The sequence below is a fragment of the Varanus komodoensis genome, unplaced genomic scaffold, assembly GCF_004798865.1.
Source record: "Varanus komodoensis strain SLA01 unplaced genomic scaffold, ASM479886v1 scaffold16, whole genome shotgun sequence".
In the NCBI taxonomy this organism is placed as follows: domain Eukaryota; kingdom Metazoa; phylum Chordata; class Lepidosauria; order Squamata; family Varanidae; genus Varanus; species Varanus komodoensis.
In genome coordinates this window covers 15,127,880-15,146,504 of record NW_025335468.1, presented here as the reverse complement: position 1 = coordinate 15,146,504, position 18,625 = coordinate 15,127,880, and the positions used below count along the sequence as shown (strand labels likewise).

The window sequence follows — 18,625 nt, the reverse complement described above, 5'->3', positions numbered from 1 at the left end:
CTTTTAGCAGTGAATCTCAGAGGAAAAACTAAACATTGTTTCTAAGGGAACAACCCTATGTAAATTTGAACAGAACCAAGTCCTAAAACTCCCAGCATTTCCTAGCCAAAATGGATATCCAAGTGATGCTGGGAGCTGTAGGACTTGTGACTATCTAAACATGCAATGAATTGTACCCTAAAATTCTCTTACATATACTGAACAGTATAAATATAGAACATCCTTCATCATATTTACAGAATGGTTGTATTTAGTGAGGGAAATGTTGTAACTAGATGGTGCTGTTGAACAGAAGCCTGTACACATTCTGGGTAAAGGATTGGAGCCCTGACATTTCAGCATCTTTCAGTTATTTTTTAGTAACTCCAGTATTTATTTGATTATATTTCTATCCAACCTTCTTCCTGCAAGGAACCCAAGGCAGCTCACATAATCATCTTGCTTCTATTTTTATCCTCACAAGAACCCTGTGGGGTAAGCTGGGCTGAGTCAGTGACTGGCTGGCTCAGTCACGCACAAGCCTTCATTGCCAGGTGACAAGGAGAATCCTGATTTCCATATTCCCAGCAAAACACTAACCACTAGTCCACACTGGTTCTCACACTGCTTGTTTTGCCAGCATATTTATATTTTCTATGGAGCAACTATTAGTCTACCTTTTTGGTTTCTTGAGCTATAAACCTGTCTCATAAAGACTCTGCCTTGCTGTATGACTTTTCCAAATGAATGAAATGTCTCCTTTGCCCTTGACATCACTGGAACCAGATTTTTATCTACCCACTGGCTTGTTTCATGCAGAGCTACCCATTCTTGTTCCTAGAACTACCTGAGATCTATCTCTCTTTAACCTCTGCCACTAGAATCTTCCGCCTGTTGCTCACTTCTTTCAATATTGTTCTCTAACATTCTCAGTATATGAAAGACATTCCTGTTTCTGTCAATGGCAATATGACCTGTGTTGCAGGAGAGATTTGAATGTAAGCAAATTTTTGCAAGTACTGTGTAGTGACATATTACACATGTAAACAAATCTGAGGTGACACTGATTCTAGATAGCAAGTTCATACAAATAACCAGGAAACCAATAGATTAAGAAACAAATCCTAAATAACTTAAATTGCTTAGAATTGCTGTTGAAAAAGGAAAAGGTTGCTAAGTAGGAGATACAGACAAGAAGAAATTATATTCCATTTGCTCTATAAAGCACAACAGAGTATCTGACCTGGTTCCAGCTATGTCAAAGGGGAGTGAGATATATTTCTTAAATTTGGACAAGAAAAGATCTGTAAAAGCTTTATAAATCAAGAAACACTAGATGAAAAATATTGGTGAGATGTGAGAGCTGAAGCAGATTTTAACAATTATAAACGGCACAATGGAAGATCTAATATCTGAAGCATATACTTTAGGTATAAAGGTGTATACTGCCACTGACCATGGTATCCTTCTGGATAGGCTGGTCCGGCTTGGAGTAGGGTTAGGATTAGGCATTGCAACGGTTCTGTTCCTACTTGACTGGCTGATTCCAGAAGGTGGTGCTGGGTGAATACTGTTCTGCGCCATGGCAGTTATGATATGGGGTACTGCAGGGTTCCATTTTATCCCCTGTGCTATTTAACATCTGCATGAAATCACTGGAGCAGATCTTGAAGGTGGGGGGCTCTGCAGGGAGAAGAGGAATCTCTTCCCAGTCTCATGACAGAAACCAATCCGTTAGTGAATGAAGGTAACTGGATGTCCACTCGCTATTACCTCTCAAAAGGGGCATTTATTATATCTATCTTCTGCCTTTTTCCCTTTCAAGGAACTCAAAGCAGTTTACATATTTGCCTCCTCTCAATCATATCCTCACAACAACAGTTCTGTGAGGTAGGATGGGCTGAGAGTCTGTGACTGCCCAAAGTCACCTAGTGAGCTGCATGGCTGAATGGGGACCAGAACCTAGATCTCCTGAGTCCTAGTCCTGTGCACTTAACCACTATACCATACTGGCTCTCTGCCTTGCTTTATCAAACAGTATTTTATTAACATTATATGCCCCATTAGCTGTAGGAACATATAAGAGGTAATAGGAACATGCTAAATAATGAGCGCTAGCAAATCTACAAAAGCATAAAAATGTATGACTAGTTTAGGCTACAAATCCCATACTTACTTAGCTGGAAGGAAGCTTGATTGTATTGGAAGCCGTTCTGAGGCTCATGCGAATGGGACGGCATACAAAAACCCCAAATAAATAATAAATAATAATAAACTGATTAGGACTTCCTTAGGATGAGGACTTCCTAAATGTATATGGGATGTACTCAGAAAGATCAGACATTAAGATTATTTAATGAGATAAATCCTTCCCCATGAAACAGGTCAATCATATAATAAGACTCCTTAAGAGTAATATGAAACTCAAAAGGCTTTGGAAACATCAGTTCTGAAGCTTTGAAGCGAAGTGTTGCAGAATTAGAAAGCGATATTTCTTTCCTGTTAGCATCTAATATGGGGTGGTCCTTCAAACCCTCCTGGGGCAAAGCCAGTGGGACCAGCACCGCCCCTCTGCACAGAAGCAAACGAGTGCAGCCCCTGACTTCCTCATGCATTAGCTTCATTGAAGTCAATGTGATTTCCTTCTAAGGCCATGGACAAAAATCTGATTTACTTCTGAATAGATACAATTTTCAGTCAGTTGTTTCTTGAGCCAAAAGACAAACGGAGACACTCATAAAGGTTTGAAAAGACCCTGCACACTTTTTCAGAGGAGTGAAGGAGAGAAGCAGCATAACACTGACAAGTCAAAGAAAGCTGATCACCTTTGCACTTGTCAACAGGAGCAGCTGGGGCATGCTGGGGAAAGTCTGTCTGGTCAAATACAAGAGGCTCAGTGCACCAATTCCAAGAAGGAAGAAGGGGGGGGGGGTCACATGAGAGGGTTTCTGGGCAGGAGAAACAGGGAAGGAAGGGATGGACCATCCCAGAGGAGTGATCATTGAGCTTGGGCTGTGGTCAGAGAAAGAGCTCACAGGCCCACAAAACATTGTTCATTCAATTAGTCCTAAAATAATCTTAAAATTAATTCTGCCTTGTTTAATGGTTAATTAAATATATTGTATATATTAAGTTAAATAAATATATTCCAAACACTTTTAATTTACGAAATGGAAATGTAATTCATTGTGTGACTCCTGAGTTCAAGGTTCTCATGTGTCCCTCAAGGTATAAAAAGTTGGGCTACCCTGATCTAATATACCAAAAGAAAACTATGTTCCTATGTATTTTTGGTGAACATATTGTACAATCTGTGATTACAAACTGTTTGGTAGGTCTGTAATAGATATAAATATAGAATAAATATATTGTAGATATAGCATAAAAATTTGTTTCGTAAGCCACCCCGAGGCTTTTTGCGAATGGGGCAGCATAAAAATGTTCTAAATAAATAAATAAAAGCTTAACAACAAATTTCTTCCTAGTCCAAGTGTCTATGAACAGGCTTATTGCATTACTGAGCAATTTTAATTTTACTTCTCTCTTCTTTCAATTTTGTAAGAAAAGTTGGAAGAATTGCTGAACTATGTAATTGGCATCTTGTAGCATTATACTGGGCTTTGACTGTGATTTTAAAAGGCTCATCACATATAATAGGCCTGCTTCTATTTAAAAAAATTCTTTTAAGAGAATAACAGTGGTTGTTTCAGAAGCAATGAAGCCTGATACACTAGTGAGAAGAAGTATATGTAATTTATGGCTACCATTAGGGAAGCAGACAAAAGACTGAAAAGTTTTTAACAATTCACTTGGCAATATGTGTCTGAATCTCTAGAAATCAGCTGGTATTTCTCCCACAGCAAACAAAAGAGATGGAAGGCGAGAGAGTTGCCTTCCTTCAGTGGGAATAGAAAGGTCATGGAGAAGAAAAGAAAGTAACATAATTCTATTGCTGACAGCCTGACTATATGAAGCTACAAGCAGTGCCTCTTATTTCAATTGGTTTAGGCACATCTAATTTTGCACTGGATCAAGCTGCTAAGGCACTTATGAAAAACAGTTATATATTTAATGCAAATGTTGAGCTGGAAGTAGCCAGTCAGGAACCTGCATCTTTTTAAGCACCGCAATGTTACATATTCAGAGATAGCTGCAAGCAAAGGCTACTGACTTAAAAGGTAATCCTATACATTGGTTTCTGTGAAGTGCATTCTCAGGTAAGTAGGTATAAGATTGCATCCGTAAAGTATTTTATGCGAAATATATATTTAAAAATGAAAATACATGAAAGTGGAGTTCTGGTGGATTCTAAGCTAAGGAAATTATGTGTGTTGCAGTTGTTACTATTATATCATAATTATGCATGGTGCAGTTGTTACTATTATATCATAAATATGCATGGTGCTTTACTGAATGTAACAAGATAAGTAGGATGAGTTTACCATCTAAAATTCAACATAGGGAAAACAGGGTAAGTAGGAAGGGAGTGACGGAAGTGTAAATAGGAAGCAATATCCAGATGTTTCATTTGAACATGCTTGGACTCAGTTATAAAAAGACTGAATCCTGAAGGGCAGACTAGAATTCCATACATAAATGAATGAAATAAAATGAACAATTCTGGGCTGTGCCAATGGCTTCATGGAAAAAGTGGGTTTTGAGGTGGTATTTGAAAAATGGAAGGTTTCCCAAAGGGAGTTCTAAGTGGAAAGAGCACATATATTTGAATGGAAGACTGCTGGAGGGGCAAGACCATGAAGCCCTTCAAAGCATAAGGATTTAAGGATCCTTACTGAAGATGGCAGCAATGAAAAGAGAAAGTGATTTTGACAACAGAGTGATAGTGTGTGGGGATCAGTGTGTGAGAACAGCAGAGAGAAGATTGCAAGGAGTGACCAGATAGCATGAATATTTGCTGAGGTGCCAGAAAAACAGCTGAATGTTTAAAATGTTATAAAACAACATTACTGCGCTATATTGGCTATGTTAAACAGAGAAGAAAATGACAACACTGAGTCTGTCATACTTTGGGCACTTCATAAGAAGACAAGACTCACTGGAGAAGACAATTATGCCAGAGAAAGCCAAAGGCAAAAGAAAAGGAAGACCAAATATGAGATGGATTGACTACATAAGGGAAGCCACTGTCTTAAATAACAGCTAAGCAGGGATGTCAGGGATAAAACATTTTGGAGGGCTTTCATTCATAAGGTTGCCCTAACTTGGAGATGACTTGATGGCACATAGCAGCAAAACAGGGAAGCTGGATTAGTAATAATGTCAATGCATAAAAAGCACTAGACAATTTGAGAGGAAAGATGGGAAGCTTGTTTGGATCATACCGAGCCTGAGATGACAAAGAAGTTTCCAAACAGAGAGTCTGAAGAACCAGCTGGAGATGCTTCCTTACAATTAGTAGGGCTGGCCCAAAACATTTAAGGGAGGAGAAACCTGTGCCTTCTATTCCGCTTTCAGAAGCCAACCTAGCAGTTGAATCGTAGCTCAAGCCCGATGATAGGACAACAGCCTCCAATCGAGTTGCCTAGCAAGTGCGGCCACCTGAAGGAGAGGGTCGACTGTGGGATTGAGAGGAACATGTAGGGCGCCATATCAGGAGCGCGATCCACTTTATGTGAGCCTCCGACGCGTGGTTATTTTGCATGCAAGGTCGGGTGGGTAGCACTAGTTTTCCTTCCAAGGCTTTCCTTTCTTTACGAAAGAAAAGCTAAGTCGAGGAGTTCTGAAGGAAGCGCGGGAAAGAGGCGCGCTCCTCGCAAGGGGCGGTCTCCGGCCCCGGCGCGTGCGCGTTCCGCGCCTATCTTGCCGGCCAGCCCCAGCTCGCACGTGAGGCTCGGCCGAGGCCCGGGGCGGGTCAACTCCCTGTAGACACCTCCTCTTGCGGACGCGCCCCGGCTGGGCCCTAGGGGGCGGCGGCCGCCGTCTCGGCACTAGCAACGGTGGCGGCGGCAGGCGCCGAAGCCCGCGGCGGCTGATCGATGGGGTCCGGACACCGTTGCTTTTTGGCGGAGGCACTCCGGCGGGTGCGGGTGCTGCTGCTGTTGCTGGTGGTGCCGCAGCCTTCGTTCCTGCTGTTCACCGCGCCCCCCCAAGGACAGCTGCGCGCAGCTGTGCTCCTCTTCCCGGGTTAGTATCCAACTAAGTCGAGATGGTGGCGTGGCGCAGCATGCTCCGACGGAGGGGCCGGGCGCCCTGGCCGACTCTTTCCCCGAGCTGAGCGCACGCCGTGAGCGTGAAGGCGGCTCCGAGTTTGGCGCTCGCTCGGTTCCACGCTGAGGGTTGCAAGGAGCTTTGCGGGCGCGTTTCCGAATAAAGCTGACAGCGGGCAGAGTGCTCCTCTTCTGCATGCGCGCGGGGCTGGTCACCTGCTTGCTGTCCGCAAGTTTAAATTCAGTCTGCTTTGGTGACCAAAAACCGACCGCGGTTTTGGGAGAGTTGCGCAAACCCAGCTGGATCAGTTTTGGATAGGTCGGGTGTTATCCTTGGCCAGGGTCCACCCAAGGAGTTAGCTCCGCTGACTTCAATTCTGAGAGCCTGTTATCTGTGCAATGCTGACGTTCCATTGATCTTAGTGCATTTTCTGTTTCCAATAAATTTCAGAAGACTTGTCAGTTTATGGCAGCTAAAAACTTTGTGACACGCATGTCTGAGGCGAGACTGTTGTGCTCTGAGCTTTTGTAGGCGAGAGACTTGTGGATTTGATTAGAGGAGCTGTATACGATTGCTACTTAGCAATCCGCTTAGTCTCTGAGGTACTTTAGCACGTGTGTACAAGCAGTGTTTACACTCGTGATCAGTAGTTTTAGCTTCACAAATCTTAATTCTTAAAAAAACCACTTCTCCATTGTAAGAAATTAGGCAGTCCTATATGCACTTAACTTGGGACTAAGTCTCCTTGAAATGAGAACATGTGGTAATGTAATACATAAAATACACTTGGTACTTTACAAATAGCACAATTTTGAAGAGGAAAAGAAAATATTGGGCTGGCTTCATTTTTGGTGGGTTTGTCTGATTTATAACATGAATTTATCCTAGCTATGCAGTTTAAAACTGTATGAAAGACATGAAGATTTTGTTCAAATTCACACTAACTAGAAAAAGGTACATGTAAAATATATGACAAAATATTTTCAAAAGGTTGATTTAAAAGAATCTCATTATTTGATCAGTTATGAAATTTAGTTACTGTTCATGTACCTTTGCCACTGTTGTTCTTAAAGCCATCTTGGTTTGTCTTATAATGAGCACATTTTGTAAGAAAGCATAGCCAGGTTGTTACGTGCTGTCATGTTGTCTCCAACTGCAACCCTCCAAAATGCCTTGTCCTAATGGTCCTGCTCAGCTCTTGTAAATGCAGTCAGCTACATACTATAAGTGTGGGTTCAAATTAATTGCATTGTTATGTATTAGGGTATTTCATGCCTGTTCTTTCTAGTTAGATATTAAAACACTTTAAAAAAAATCTGTACATGAAAATATTAATTGATGCTTGTGTGTCATCATTTTAGTGAGACTTTCAAAAAACATTGTTTCTGTGATGGTTCTGTAGCATTTGGTTCTACAGAGTGAGGAAAGTTGGAACTAAATTGGAACATTGCACCCATATTAGGGATATTGGTGCATGTTCTTTTTGTATGATGTAAACAGGATGATAGTCTCATCTTAAACATGTTCACTTGGAAGTAGGTCCTATGGATTTAAAGGAAAACTATAATTCCAGGTACATTTTATTAAGGATTGAGATACCAGTGAACAGAATACGTGGTGTATGTTGAATGTTCTTATTAAGGTATATGAAGTTGCTTGCAGTTTGCCTATGCAAGCTCTGTTGTTTTCTGTTCAACTTTCTTGTAACAGACTTTACCATTCCTTTTCTCCACCTCATTTTTTCTGTTCTTTGGAAGAGTTTCAGTCAGTGGTAGTTCTAGGACAAATCCACTTGAACAAATTGGTATATTGTAGATGGGGTTTGAATTCAGTATTCAGAATGTGGCTCTATGAATATTCAGCTTGCAACTCAAGGTATGTTCCTGGGTATTAGCAGCAACTTGTAGGCAGTTTGAGGGATTTAAGCAGTAACTTTGGATAATTTTGTAGTTTTTTTGCAGTTTTTCTTTATAGGCCTTTTTTATAATAGTCACTAACTACTTGAATCCCCAACACTATGATCTTGAGCACCTCACTGTATTTTTTTCCTCTTTTCTTGGTGTTACATCAGATTATAACTGCATTTAGATGGAAACAAAACTACCCATCATTTGTGGTTTTTCACCTGCTCTTTGTGTGATGTGTTTTGATAGATTTTTCCATGCTACACATACAAATTTCAAATTAACATCGAATTGTAAAAGTATATTCTTATATATTTAAAGTATTGTCAGTTGTATGTAAAGAGGAATAAATATATCTATGCAAACCTTGAATTATTAATATACACTTAGAGTATTTTCTTGCACTACATAAGGCACTACATTGCTAATGAAAAACCCAAAACACTTGTGGAACTTGTGTTGTGCAGAAGAGAGAGAGAGTCCCAACCTCTGAAAGTGCCAGCAAATGATTTTATTATAGAATTTCTATGCTACCCTTCAATAGGTCACTTACTTAAAAGGAAACAAAAAGCAAGCAAATAGAGGTAAAACAAATATGAAACAGAAAAAAATCAATAAGCAAGATGAAAGAAGCAGAAAAATAAATGTACAGAGCTAAATATATGTCTAAACGGTCTAGTGGGAAAGGTTCTTTGCCTGTTGTTGAAAGGACAATGAAGTAGACCTCTCTGCAGAAAGTATTCCTTAATTAGGGCACAGCTACTGAGAAGGCCATCTCTCTTAAAGCTAGTTGCTTTGATTTTGGCACGCCAACTGATGTTTCAGAAGAATACTTTAAGAGGGAGTTTTCTGTACTGAAAATCAGATATTTGAAAACTTTGGCACAGTACTAGTTACCATATGTTATTTCAGTCCTGTACATTTCTTAACAGCTCCATGCATTTTCTACAGCCACTGGGGTGAGGAACTATTTTCAGCCTAGAGACTGAATTGGTTTTGGAGAGGCATGTAGGGGGCTGGATGCTAAAGTGAGTGTGTTCCCACTGTGACATGTGGCCCTAATTTGATTGCGCAGAGCCCATTTACTCATACACCAGTACATGTTTACAGGTCAACTTTCTTCCACTGAAATGGTGCTTTGAAAAAACTTGCATTAGCAACAACAGGCGAGAGGTAACTTTTTGGCTTGGGTGGGGCAGCATTCAGGAGAGTTAGCCCTTCCCTTCCCAGCAGCAACCTCTCTCCAAAAAATTTACCCCATGCCACAATTTTTAAAAAATCACTGCACCAATGTGGGCATTGAAAATGGGTGATTTGGTGGGTGGGTCGCAGGGGTGGGCAGTATTAGCTCTGCTTTCCCCAGCAATAAACCTGAGCATGCCATGCTGTCATTGCCCTTTTAAAACTCTCCACTGTCACCAGTGGAAGGTTTGGTTTGGTTTGGTTCGGTTTGGTTTTCTGAGGAAGGAAAATCTTTTACTTTGAATCAGAGTTCAGGGGCAAGATGGGCATCTTTTACAATATATGGTGTGGAGGTTCCTCATTCCTGCTGTGCTGCCTGCTCACTTTCCTCTTTTTCCAGGGCTCCACACTCTATGACCTTTCCTAACTATTTTGCTCTGAAAATTCTGCTGAATCTGTTGAGAGCCAGTGTGGTGTAGTAGTGAAGAGCACAGGATAGGGAATCCCAGGCAATCCGGGTTCTAGTCCCTCTTCAGCCATGGAGCCAACTAGGTGACTTTGGACCGGCTAGGGCCAGCCACACACACTCAGCTCAACCTACCTCGCATGGTGGTGGTGGTGGTTGTTGTAGGGATCAGATTGAAAGCAGGAGGCGAAGGAGCATGATTTCAGTTGCTTTGACTTCAGTGTAAGAAAAAAGTGGGATATAAATCTAATAAATATGTTAACGACTTTGTGGGGGGAATGTAGCCGCTGGTCTTATGCTGCAGCGATGCTTTTTACCATCACATAACATTGCTTTTCAGTAGAAAAAAGTTATTTCGGAACTATTTTCAAACACCCTATTTAATAACCATTTGTTCAATGAATGTGTGCATGACAGTAGTTTTTACATTCTTGAATACTAATTTCTATAAAAAGCTTTTTCGAAGTGTTTCATTTATCTTGAGGTGGGGAATCACATTTCATGACTTTTTCATGTTATGGTGATAGCCCTTTATTTTTTCAATAGTGTAACTTAGATTGAATTTCCCTGAATTTTACTGCATATGGGAATCTATGCTCCTGTCTGAATGGCACTGCATACCAGTTCACATAACCATTGAAGACAGGGTATCATGTTGGTAAAGCCTGCTCTCACTTCAACAAGACTACGTGCTCATTGTAGACAATTGTGTGGTTTCTCCCATTAGCTAATATATAACCTTGGCTAATGGTTTATGCTTGCTGCTACCTGAACACATGGAGTGGCCCTTTATCATCAGGAGTATCTTCATGCTTGTACCAGTCCCAGATGCCCTTGTCTGTAGCTGGTGCTGTTGTAGCTTTATGCAGAAATAGTTTCAAGCTGTCTCCATGAGTTAAAGATTGTATCAGGTGATCTGATCTTGAGATATAGAGAATACTAGTGCTTGTAATGGGCAGAATAATTTTTTACCAGGCAGCTGTATTTGAGAACAGTACCTGCTAAAATTAAATATAAGTAAATTATCCTACAGTAATATGCCCAAGTGTTGTATCTGTGAATTTCTGGTTAGATCACTGTTGGTATATGTCAGATATATAGGTGCACATCTATACATCTTACTTTTCTCTTCACAGATGTGGATGAGTGTGCTGAAGGGATTGATGACTGCCACCCAGATGCAATTTGTCAAAATACTCCCAAGTTGTACAAGTGCATGTGTAAGCCTGGTTACAGTGGAGAAGGAAAGACATGCAAAGGTATGCGCATTGTAGCTTTACATACTGTGGGTATGCTTTTCCCCATTTCTAGCTGAAGCTGAACGCCGGAAAAACAAGTATATTTTTATTTATTTATTTTTCAATTTATATCCTGCCTTTTTCCTACAAAGGGCTCAAGGCAGCTTACATCATTCTCCTCCTCCATCTTATCCCCACAACAAGAACCCTGTGAAGTAGGTTGGGCTGAGAGTCTGTGACTGGCCCAAAGTCACCCAGTTGGCTCCATGGCTGAGCGGGGACCGGAACCCAGATTGTCTGAGTCCCAGTCCCTGCTCTTAACCACTACACCACACTGGCTCTCCAGTATATGTGTATTTGCATTATTTATACACATCGTAGTTCTTTTAAAGGCATAAACAAAGCTCTAGCTAGCACAAGTATTTTGTTTTGTGGGTTGTAATTTTCAGGCTTTTTCACAAGAGCAGTGTGGTGTAGTGGTTGGAACATTGGACTAAAGACCCAGGAGACCCAAGTTGTAGTTCCCACTTGACCATGAAACTCAGTGGGTGATTTTTGGGCTAGTTACAGACTCTCAGCCTAACCTATGTCACAAGATGATTGTTGGGGATAAAATGGAGCTATGTAAGCTGCCTTGGATTCCTCACAAGAAGAAAAAAAGGCAGGCTATATATCCAATGTAATAATCATAATAAAACAGTAAAATTGTTGTTTGGTGTCTCTTCTGATTTTTATGCCATGGCTGATTATTGATATAGCTTAGAAAGCGGAAGAGAGACATCCTACAGTTTTTGCATGTTGTAGGATAGTTTACATTCATGTTACAGAACATCATGAAATCAGAAGTATTTTAGAGCATGATCCTATACATGTCTTGAGAGAAGAGAGTGCTACAACTCTTGGCATTTCTCAGCTGACTGTGTTGGTTGTGTAATGTTGAAAGTTACAGAACTCTTTTCTGTCTCATCATGGGCAGGATCACACCCTACATGGCTTAGGGAATGGCTGAGGGGACCACTTGTTCTGCTACAGATCTGTCTAATTATTAAGATCCACAGAAGAAGTCATTCTGAAGATGCCATACGCAGGATTGTGCTCTCTGTCCTCATGGCACATAAGCTTCTGAACATGGAGTCTTATGCGCATCCTGTGCACGGAATGAGATGCAGCAGTGGCAGTCTGTGTTCCTGTTGTGCCTTAGGCCATGTGTTTTATCTAGATGGCCATTTTCATTTTGTTGCTGTTGCTGTTATAGTTATATTCTGAATTTTTCATTCCGAGGAACTCAGAGTGGCTTACATAATTCTCCTCCTCTCAATCTCAGCCTCACAGCAGTAACTCTGTGAGGATAGGTTGGGCTGAGAGTCTGTGACTGGCCCAGAATCATTCAGTGAGCTCCATGGCAGAGTGGGAACTAAAACCCAGTTTGCCTGAGTCCCAGTCCTGCACTGGTAACCACTACCAGTACACCACACAGCGCTGGGTGGAGGGAAGTAAGGAAGGAGGGTGTGGTGCCAGTAGGACTTGATGTAAACCTTAGCCCCTGCTTTCTCCCCCCTTTCCTCCTCTTATGTCTCTTTTCGCCTTCTCTGAGACCCATTTGCAATCTCAGACAGGCAGCCATCACATTTTTGTCCTGTGTCAACTACAAGGGGACTATGGTGGTGACATCATCTGTGGAGTCTCAGCACTGAAGTCACAGGACCTCAGAGCTGGACTTTGGAAAATCCTATCCCTCCCCACTCCCCTGCCCAGACAAAAAGGAGAGGCCATAGGATTGCACCATTGGTGTCTTGCATTAATGTGGATTTGGAACTTGTAAATGCTAGATGGTGATGCTTGCAAGGAAATGAATTCCTTTTTCTGGATACAGTTAATAATGTGCAAAACTCCATGATGAAGGGGGTCATTAATTTATGTCACTTCTACCCTGCTTTTCTCTTCTGAAAAAGAGTAAAGTGACTAACAACAAATAATAAAAAGTATAAATCAAACTATAAGACATTAAATAGAAATACATAGCAAAAGAACAGAAACAATCAAGCACATAGAAGTAAATTGCAATGAGAATGAAGTTCACAAATAATATAAAAGATCATGCCCATTTGCAGCATTGGAAAGGGACTGAGCACTGACATCATCTTACTTGAAAACATTGTCTTCATTTGCATTTTCTCTCTCTTCTCTATGGATCAAGTTTTATATACCTTAGAAGAGAGAGGGTCACCAAGAAACTATTCACCAAAAGGTACTGCTAGGCCAGTTGCTTTTTTGATGGGGCTTGCACAGTTTCTGCACAACCCCTATTACTTAGAGTCATGGTTCATTAAATGGCAAAGCTTTCGTTAACATTTTGGTGAATTAGTAAAGCTTGGTTGTAATTTGTGTAGTTCGGCATGTTCAGGGTCAGCTGGTTATCATGAGGAGGAATAAAATACAGATGCATTTATTGTCCCCAAACGACCATTTCTCCCTGTGTGTTTAAAAAGTATGCATGCATACAGTACTTCCCAAGTTTATTTTTAAAATTAGCATGATTGCTGTTCCTTCAGATGCAAGTGTACCAGCTTCTCTATTTTTAAAAAGACATTCTTTACAGAAAAAAACAGACAACCATTTTCCTAGAGGCAAATAGTTGCTTTTTAATGGGTTTAAAATTTTTGTGGATTCTTGTTTAAACAGGATTATCAAAATTAGTGATCCAGTTTTCATGAGAACCATAGCTCTTCATGGCTTATTTATGCCACAGCAAGTTGCAACAACACAACCTGTTTCCTTCCTGCGACTTTTGCTTACCCATGCCACAACTGCAACTTATCATGACATCTGAACCCTGCAAAAGTGTGTTATTGGGATGGCATGGTTGAAAAGCCATCCAGAACCCAAGGGGTGATTTAAGGTTTGGGGAGATTTGTTAACCATGTTAGCAACCCACTGGTTGGATTCACATAACATGTCAAGCAGCCCTTCATGGTTACCACAGTTCGTATTTTTTGCTATCACTTACTGAACAGACAATTAAATGGTTTCTATGTTACCATGGTTTCCATCCTCCCTGCTCAGACCGCTTGCTGTTTGCATGTACCCCATCAGCTACCATGCTTGAAATTCAGTCCCAAGGTGCATCGTTCCCTGTGTATGCTGCTTGCCTCTTCCTTATTCATCTGCACACACAGGCTGGATTGCTGGAGTGGCTCCTACAGTTGCTACTCTTTCCAGGGCATTCTGTTGTAGTTGCATACCAGGACTGTGGAGACCATGATACTGGGTTCAGACATCAAGCCATGGTAATGCAGAGAAACCGTTGAATGAACCATAATTTTTATCAGTATAGTTTCCAATGACCGTATTTACCATGACCGGACTCAGATGACAGACCAACATTGGTAACCTCCTCCCACCCCCCATGGCTCATTATATCTTCTGAACCCAGCCACTCTTACCACTTTCAGAAAACACAACAAGACATGGAAGGCCCTGCATTAGATCTTAAATAAGTCACAGTGGGAAGCTAGATTGTGAGAACTGACCCATGAAGCAAACTTTTAGATTGAACTTTGTTTTCAGCTTAGGTTAATAATCTAGTTGATAAATTCAAATTTATCGTCTTCCCAAGCACTGCAGTCAGGTTTTACAAGTGAATCAGACCCAGAAACTTTGTGAGAGTTTCTCCTTTACCTATTTTGTGTCATAGGCTGGTATGGAGAAAAAAACATATGATTCAGAAGTTTCTGCAGGAGCATGCACTTGCTGAAAGGAGGGCAGATAAGGGGTTACTATGGCATAAAGGTATGGTAACCTCTTTTTCTTCATACTGTACTATAGTAACTCATGTGTAAATAATAGTGTCTTATGCAGGGCCTTCCCATCTGCACATATAAAATATTTAAAATATAAGAGCATCTTATAAAGAAGTGGCTGTGTTGTATTCCTGTTGGGAAACCATTAACATACCCTGTTAAGCTTCCTTGATTTGGAAGGTAAAGATGATTTAAGATAGCAGTTACAGTGAGCATGTATGTATTATTATCATGTCATGACCTGTCTGCAGCAAACAAGCAGGCATCCATCATAATGATGTGTCTACTTTATTCCCTAGATATAGATGAATGTGATAATGACTTCGATGGAGGCTGCGTGCATGAATGTTTCAACATTCCAGGCAATTATCGCTGTACATGTTATGATGGTTTCATGTTGGCTCAAGATGGCCATAATTGTCTCGGTAAGGGGTGTGCTGCAGAATGCACCAGTATTAGTCCTAAGTGCTATCAGTGGAAAATCCTATATTACGCAAATGTGATGTCAGATAATGTTTCAGTCTGCTTTTTTTAATGAACTGTGATTGGGTCATAATGTGGGGAAGACAAACTTATGAAAATCTACAGCTTAATGTTGCTCTTTTAAGTAGGGCTTCAGGGAATCCTTTGGAGAGTAAAAACTACTCAACTATTTTTATTTAAGCATGGCAATAAAAACATTTTAAACACATTAATTGGTTTGCTAGAAACCATTCATTTACAGTATCCAATTTTACTGTTAAAAAATTACAATGTCTGTTGTGTCCCAGGCAGCAGTGTAGGAGACAAGGAGAGTAAGCCCAACTGCCAACCCATTGGATTCTTTATTATAATGGCTTATTCTTATGCAATTAATATAGGCCACTGTACTGATGGAAGATAGCTGTACCAACTTGCTATATCTTACTTCTCAGATGTGGATGAGTGCTTGCTCAACAATGGAGGCTGCCAACATGTTTGTGTCAACACAGTAGGGAGCTATGAATGTCGTTGTAATGTTGGATTCTTCCTCAGTGATAACCAGCACACCTGCATTCACCGTTCAGAAGGTAAAGTTTCTCTCTTCTATCAAAGTGGAAAGCATGTCTCCTTTTTCTCCGAACAGCCTCCGTCAGGCTCTCTAGATTGCTTGCTGAATCAGTGAAGGGTGCCTCTCCTTTTCACTTTGTTAACATGGAAAGGATTTTAAGATGGGTCTTATAACAGGGTGTATTGAACATGTGAAAAATCCAGAAAACAACTTTAGCCTGTTATTGGTTTAAATGTGATATTAAATGAGTAAGACTTCTCAGCAACTTTAATTCATCCGAAACTGGCTATGCTCACTGGCATAGTGGTTCTTGCACTCAGCATTATTTTTAAACTGGACTGCTGGTGCCAGTGTGGGCAGCCTTGCTACTGAAGGAAGATGGCAAAAGGCACTCCTGAAGTTGCAGCTGGTCACAAGGTTTACTGATTGGCGTCTTAGGGAAGCAAGGAGTGATTAGGTGTACATTGGAGGTGCATTGGCTGTGGAATGGCTAGCTTCACCCAGCGCAGATCAGTTACATAATCTGTGTCCCACTGCCACCCTGTGTCACCACTGGCTGTGTACTGTCTTTTCACGGAACCCAAAGCAACAGCAGAAATTATACTAAGAACTTCTCTTTGAAAGGAAAGGCCCCGGAGTAGTGAAAGGTTGGAACAAACCTGAAGTGGGAGGAAGAGGGATGACTTTCTCCATGTGCCCCTTGCAATAAAGGACAGAAGTGGATGTCTGTTGGGCCTATCTCCACAAAATCATGCAAAGTGACCTGAGTGTTCAGAGAAGAAGAGAGATTTAAAAATACTAGTTTTAAGGCAGTGAAATAACTCCTGCACAAAACCAGATGCCTGATCAGCAGTTTCAGTGAATGGAAGTTTAATAGAGATCCTGGAGCGATAGCTTGAAAGTGGTAGTCTTAAGCCAGGGAATTTTCACTGAGATTGTGGTTAGTTAGAATGGTTGAATGGCTTTAACACAGCAAGATAGTTCTACATTTGCAAATTTGCTTAGGGTAAATATAGATTGACTTTGTGGTTGGATAAACCAGGAGAACAAGCCAAGAGGCCAACTTTCCTTTATAGTATGAGAACTTCAGCTAAAATAGCTGTGTGTCTGTGTGTGTGCGTGCGCATGCGTGTTCATGCACTTGCACATATGCTGAGGCAATGCTGCTGCAAGTATCTAAATGGCCAAAGGGGAATAATAAAATAGTTGAAAAAAATAAAATCTAGCTTAATGGAAGTGACATAAGTAGAAGGAAAAGAAGCTCCCATTGGTGTCAGTGGAAACTCTTTTAAACCATACTTGTACAGGGTAAATGTCATTTCCCTCCTGGAGCTAGTGAGAAAGATTATGGGGAGGGATGAAGAGAGATGAGAAGGAGAAAAAGTATTCAATATCCTCCTAAAAACTCTGAGCAGGAGGTCCTTGTCCAGGCATCCTAAGTGGTTGTATGTAGGTTTGTATGCTTTGTTACCTTCTCTTGGTCTTTGCCTTGCAGTTTGCCATACACAGGTGGCTGTAAGCGTCAGTCTTTCTAGCTTGCTTGAGCTTTTTGTTCCTGGGTGTGTTTCAGAGTGAGGGAAAAGGCATCATTCCCAACCATTTAGAGCAGTGGTAGAGAACCTGTAGCTCTTCAGATGTTTTGAACTACAACTCCTGTCATCCCTTACCTTTGGCCATTTTTGGCTGGGGATGATAGGAGTTGACATACAGCACTGTATGAAATAAGGAGAGCCTTATTGGATCACTGCTTCTGCCTCTGGGTAGTCCACAAGCAGAACAAGATGCTGCAACTGAGTTTGCCAAGAACAGGTGGTACATAGACTTCTTGAGCAGTAAGCATTTTCAGATTTTTTCTCCATGAATCTACCTAGGCCTTTTGAAGGCTATTCAAGTTGGTGTCCATTACTGCATCTTTTGATAGCAAGTTCCTCACTTTAGCTAAACATTGTGTGAAGTACAGCTAAGGGGCACAGGTTCCTAACCCCTGATTTTGAGAGACAACTGCAGAAACTGCAGAGTGGAGAACTGAAGAGAGTCATCCTGACCACAGCCCATTTCATAGAGTTTGAAGTGGCCAGAGAGCCTTCGGGTCTCAGGGCTGACTTTTCCAGAAAACAGGTTGGAGCCCCATCTCGGGCAATGGAGCAGGGGGAGCAGCAGTTTGTGCTGTGCTGTGCCCTCCAGAAAGGTCCCCCCTCATGGATGCCCTGAAGAGCCCTAGAAGCCCATCTCCTACCATGGTCTTTGTGCAAGCAATCACCTGGGCTAGCCCTCCGGTGCCTGGATCTGAATAAGTACCCACTCAGAGCCAGGCATTTTGGTGAGCTGTGCAGCACTCTGAAGATCTGGGCCAGCTGCTTTGGACACACTACTTGGTAGTAAAGGTAGGGAGAAAGGAGGTGGAAAGGATGGCAGATGATGCAGGAAGGAGAAGAGTGTTCGTGATGAGGCAGGTCATGAAGGGTGTGGCATGATACGGGAAAGGGGAACATGGTGCAGGGAGGGATGCGACATGGTTAAGGGAAGGGAGGGGGCATGACACCGCAGCAAGAAAGAGAAGGTGGGGGATGTGATGGTGAAGCCACAAAATGGAGGCATGTGTTCTTTCCCATCTCAAGGGGTTAAAAAATTGTTCCAGGCTGGCTTTGCCTCTGTTTCCTTTAACTCTATTTCCTTTCCTTTCCTTTCCAGACTCTCTCTGTTTCCGCTACACTGCTTTGTCCTTATTCCCAAACTTTCCTGTTCTTTCTGTGCTTCCACTTGGCTTTGTGTGCTAATCTTCCTTGCTCCCTTTCCTGTTCAGCCCTTACGCCACTCACCATTTTGAACCCTCTTCTGAATGGAAGTGAGTATCACTT

At 41.5% G+C, this 18,625-nt stretch overlaps 1 protein-coding gene across 1 annotated transcript in view; it reads left to right on the top strand.

The window, feature by feature from the left end:
• The first annotated feature begins 6,109 nt into the window (after positions 1-6,109).
• Positions 6,110-18,625, top strand: part of SCUBE2 (signal peptide, CUB domain and EGF like domain containing 2) — a 63,263-nt gene continuing 50,747 nt past the window's right edge. Inside the window, exons 1-4 of the mRNA XM_044425784.1 lie at positions 6,110-6,123; positions 10,836-10,958; positions 15,037-15,162; positions 15,652-15,786. Of these exons, the coding sequence (XP_044281719.1) occupies positions 10,916-10,958; positions 15,037-15,162; positions 15,652-15,786 (304 nt within the window). The 5' untranslated portion in view covers positions 6,110-6,123; positions 10,836-10,915. The remainder of the gene's footprint in view (positions 6,124-10,835; positions 10,959-15,036; positions 15,163-15,651; positions 15,787-18,625) is intronic.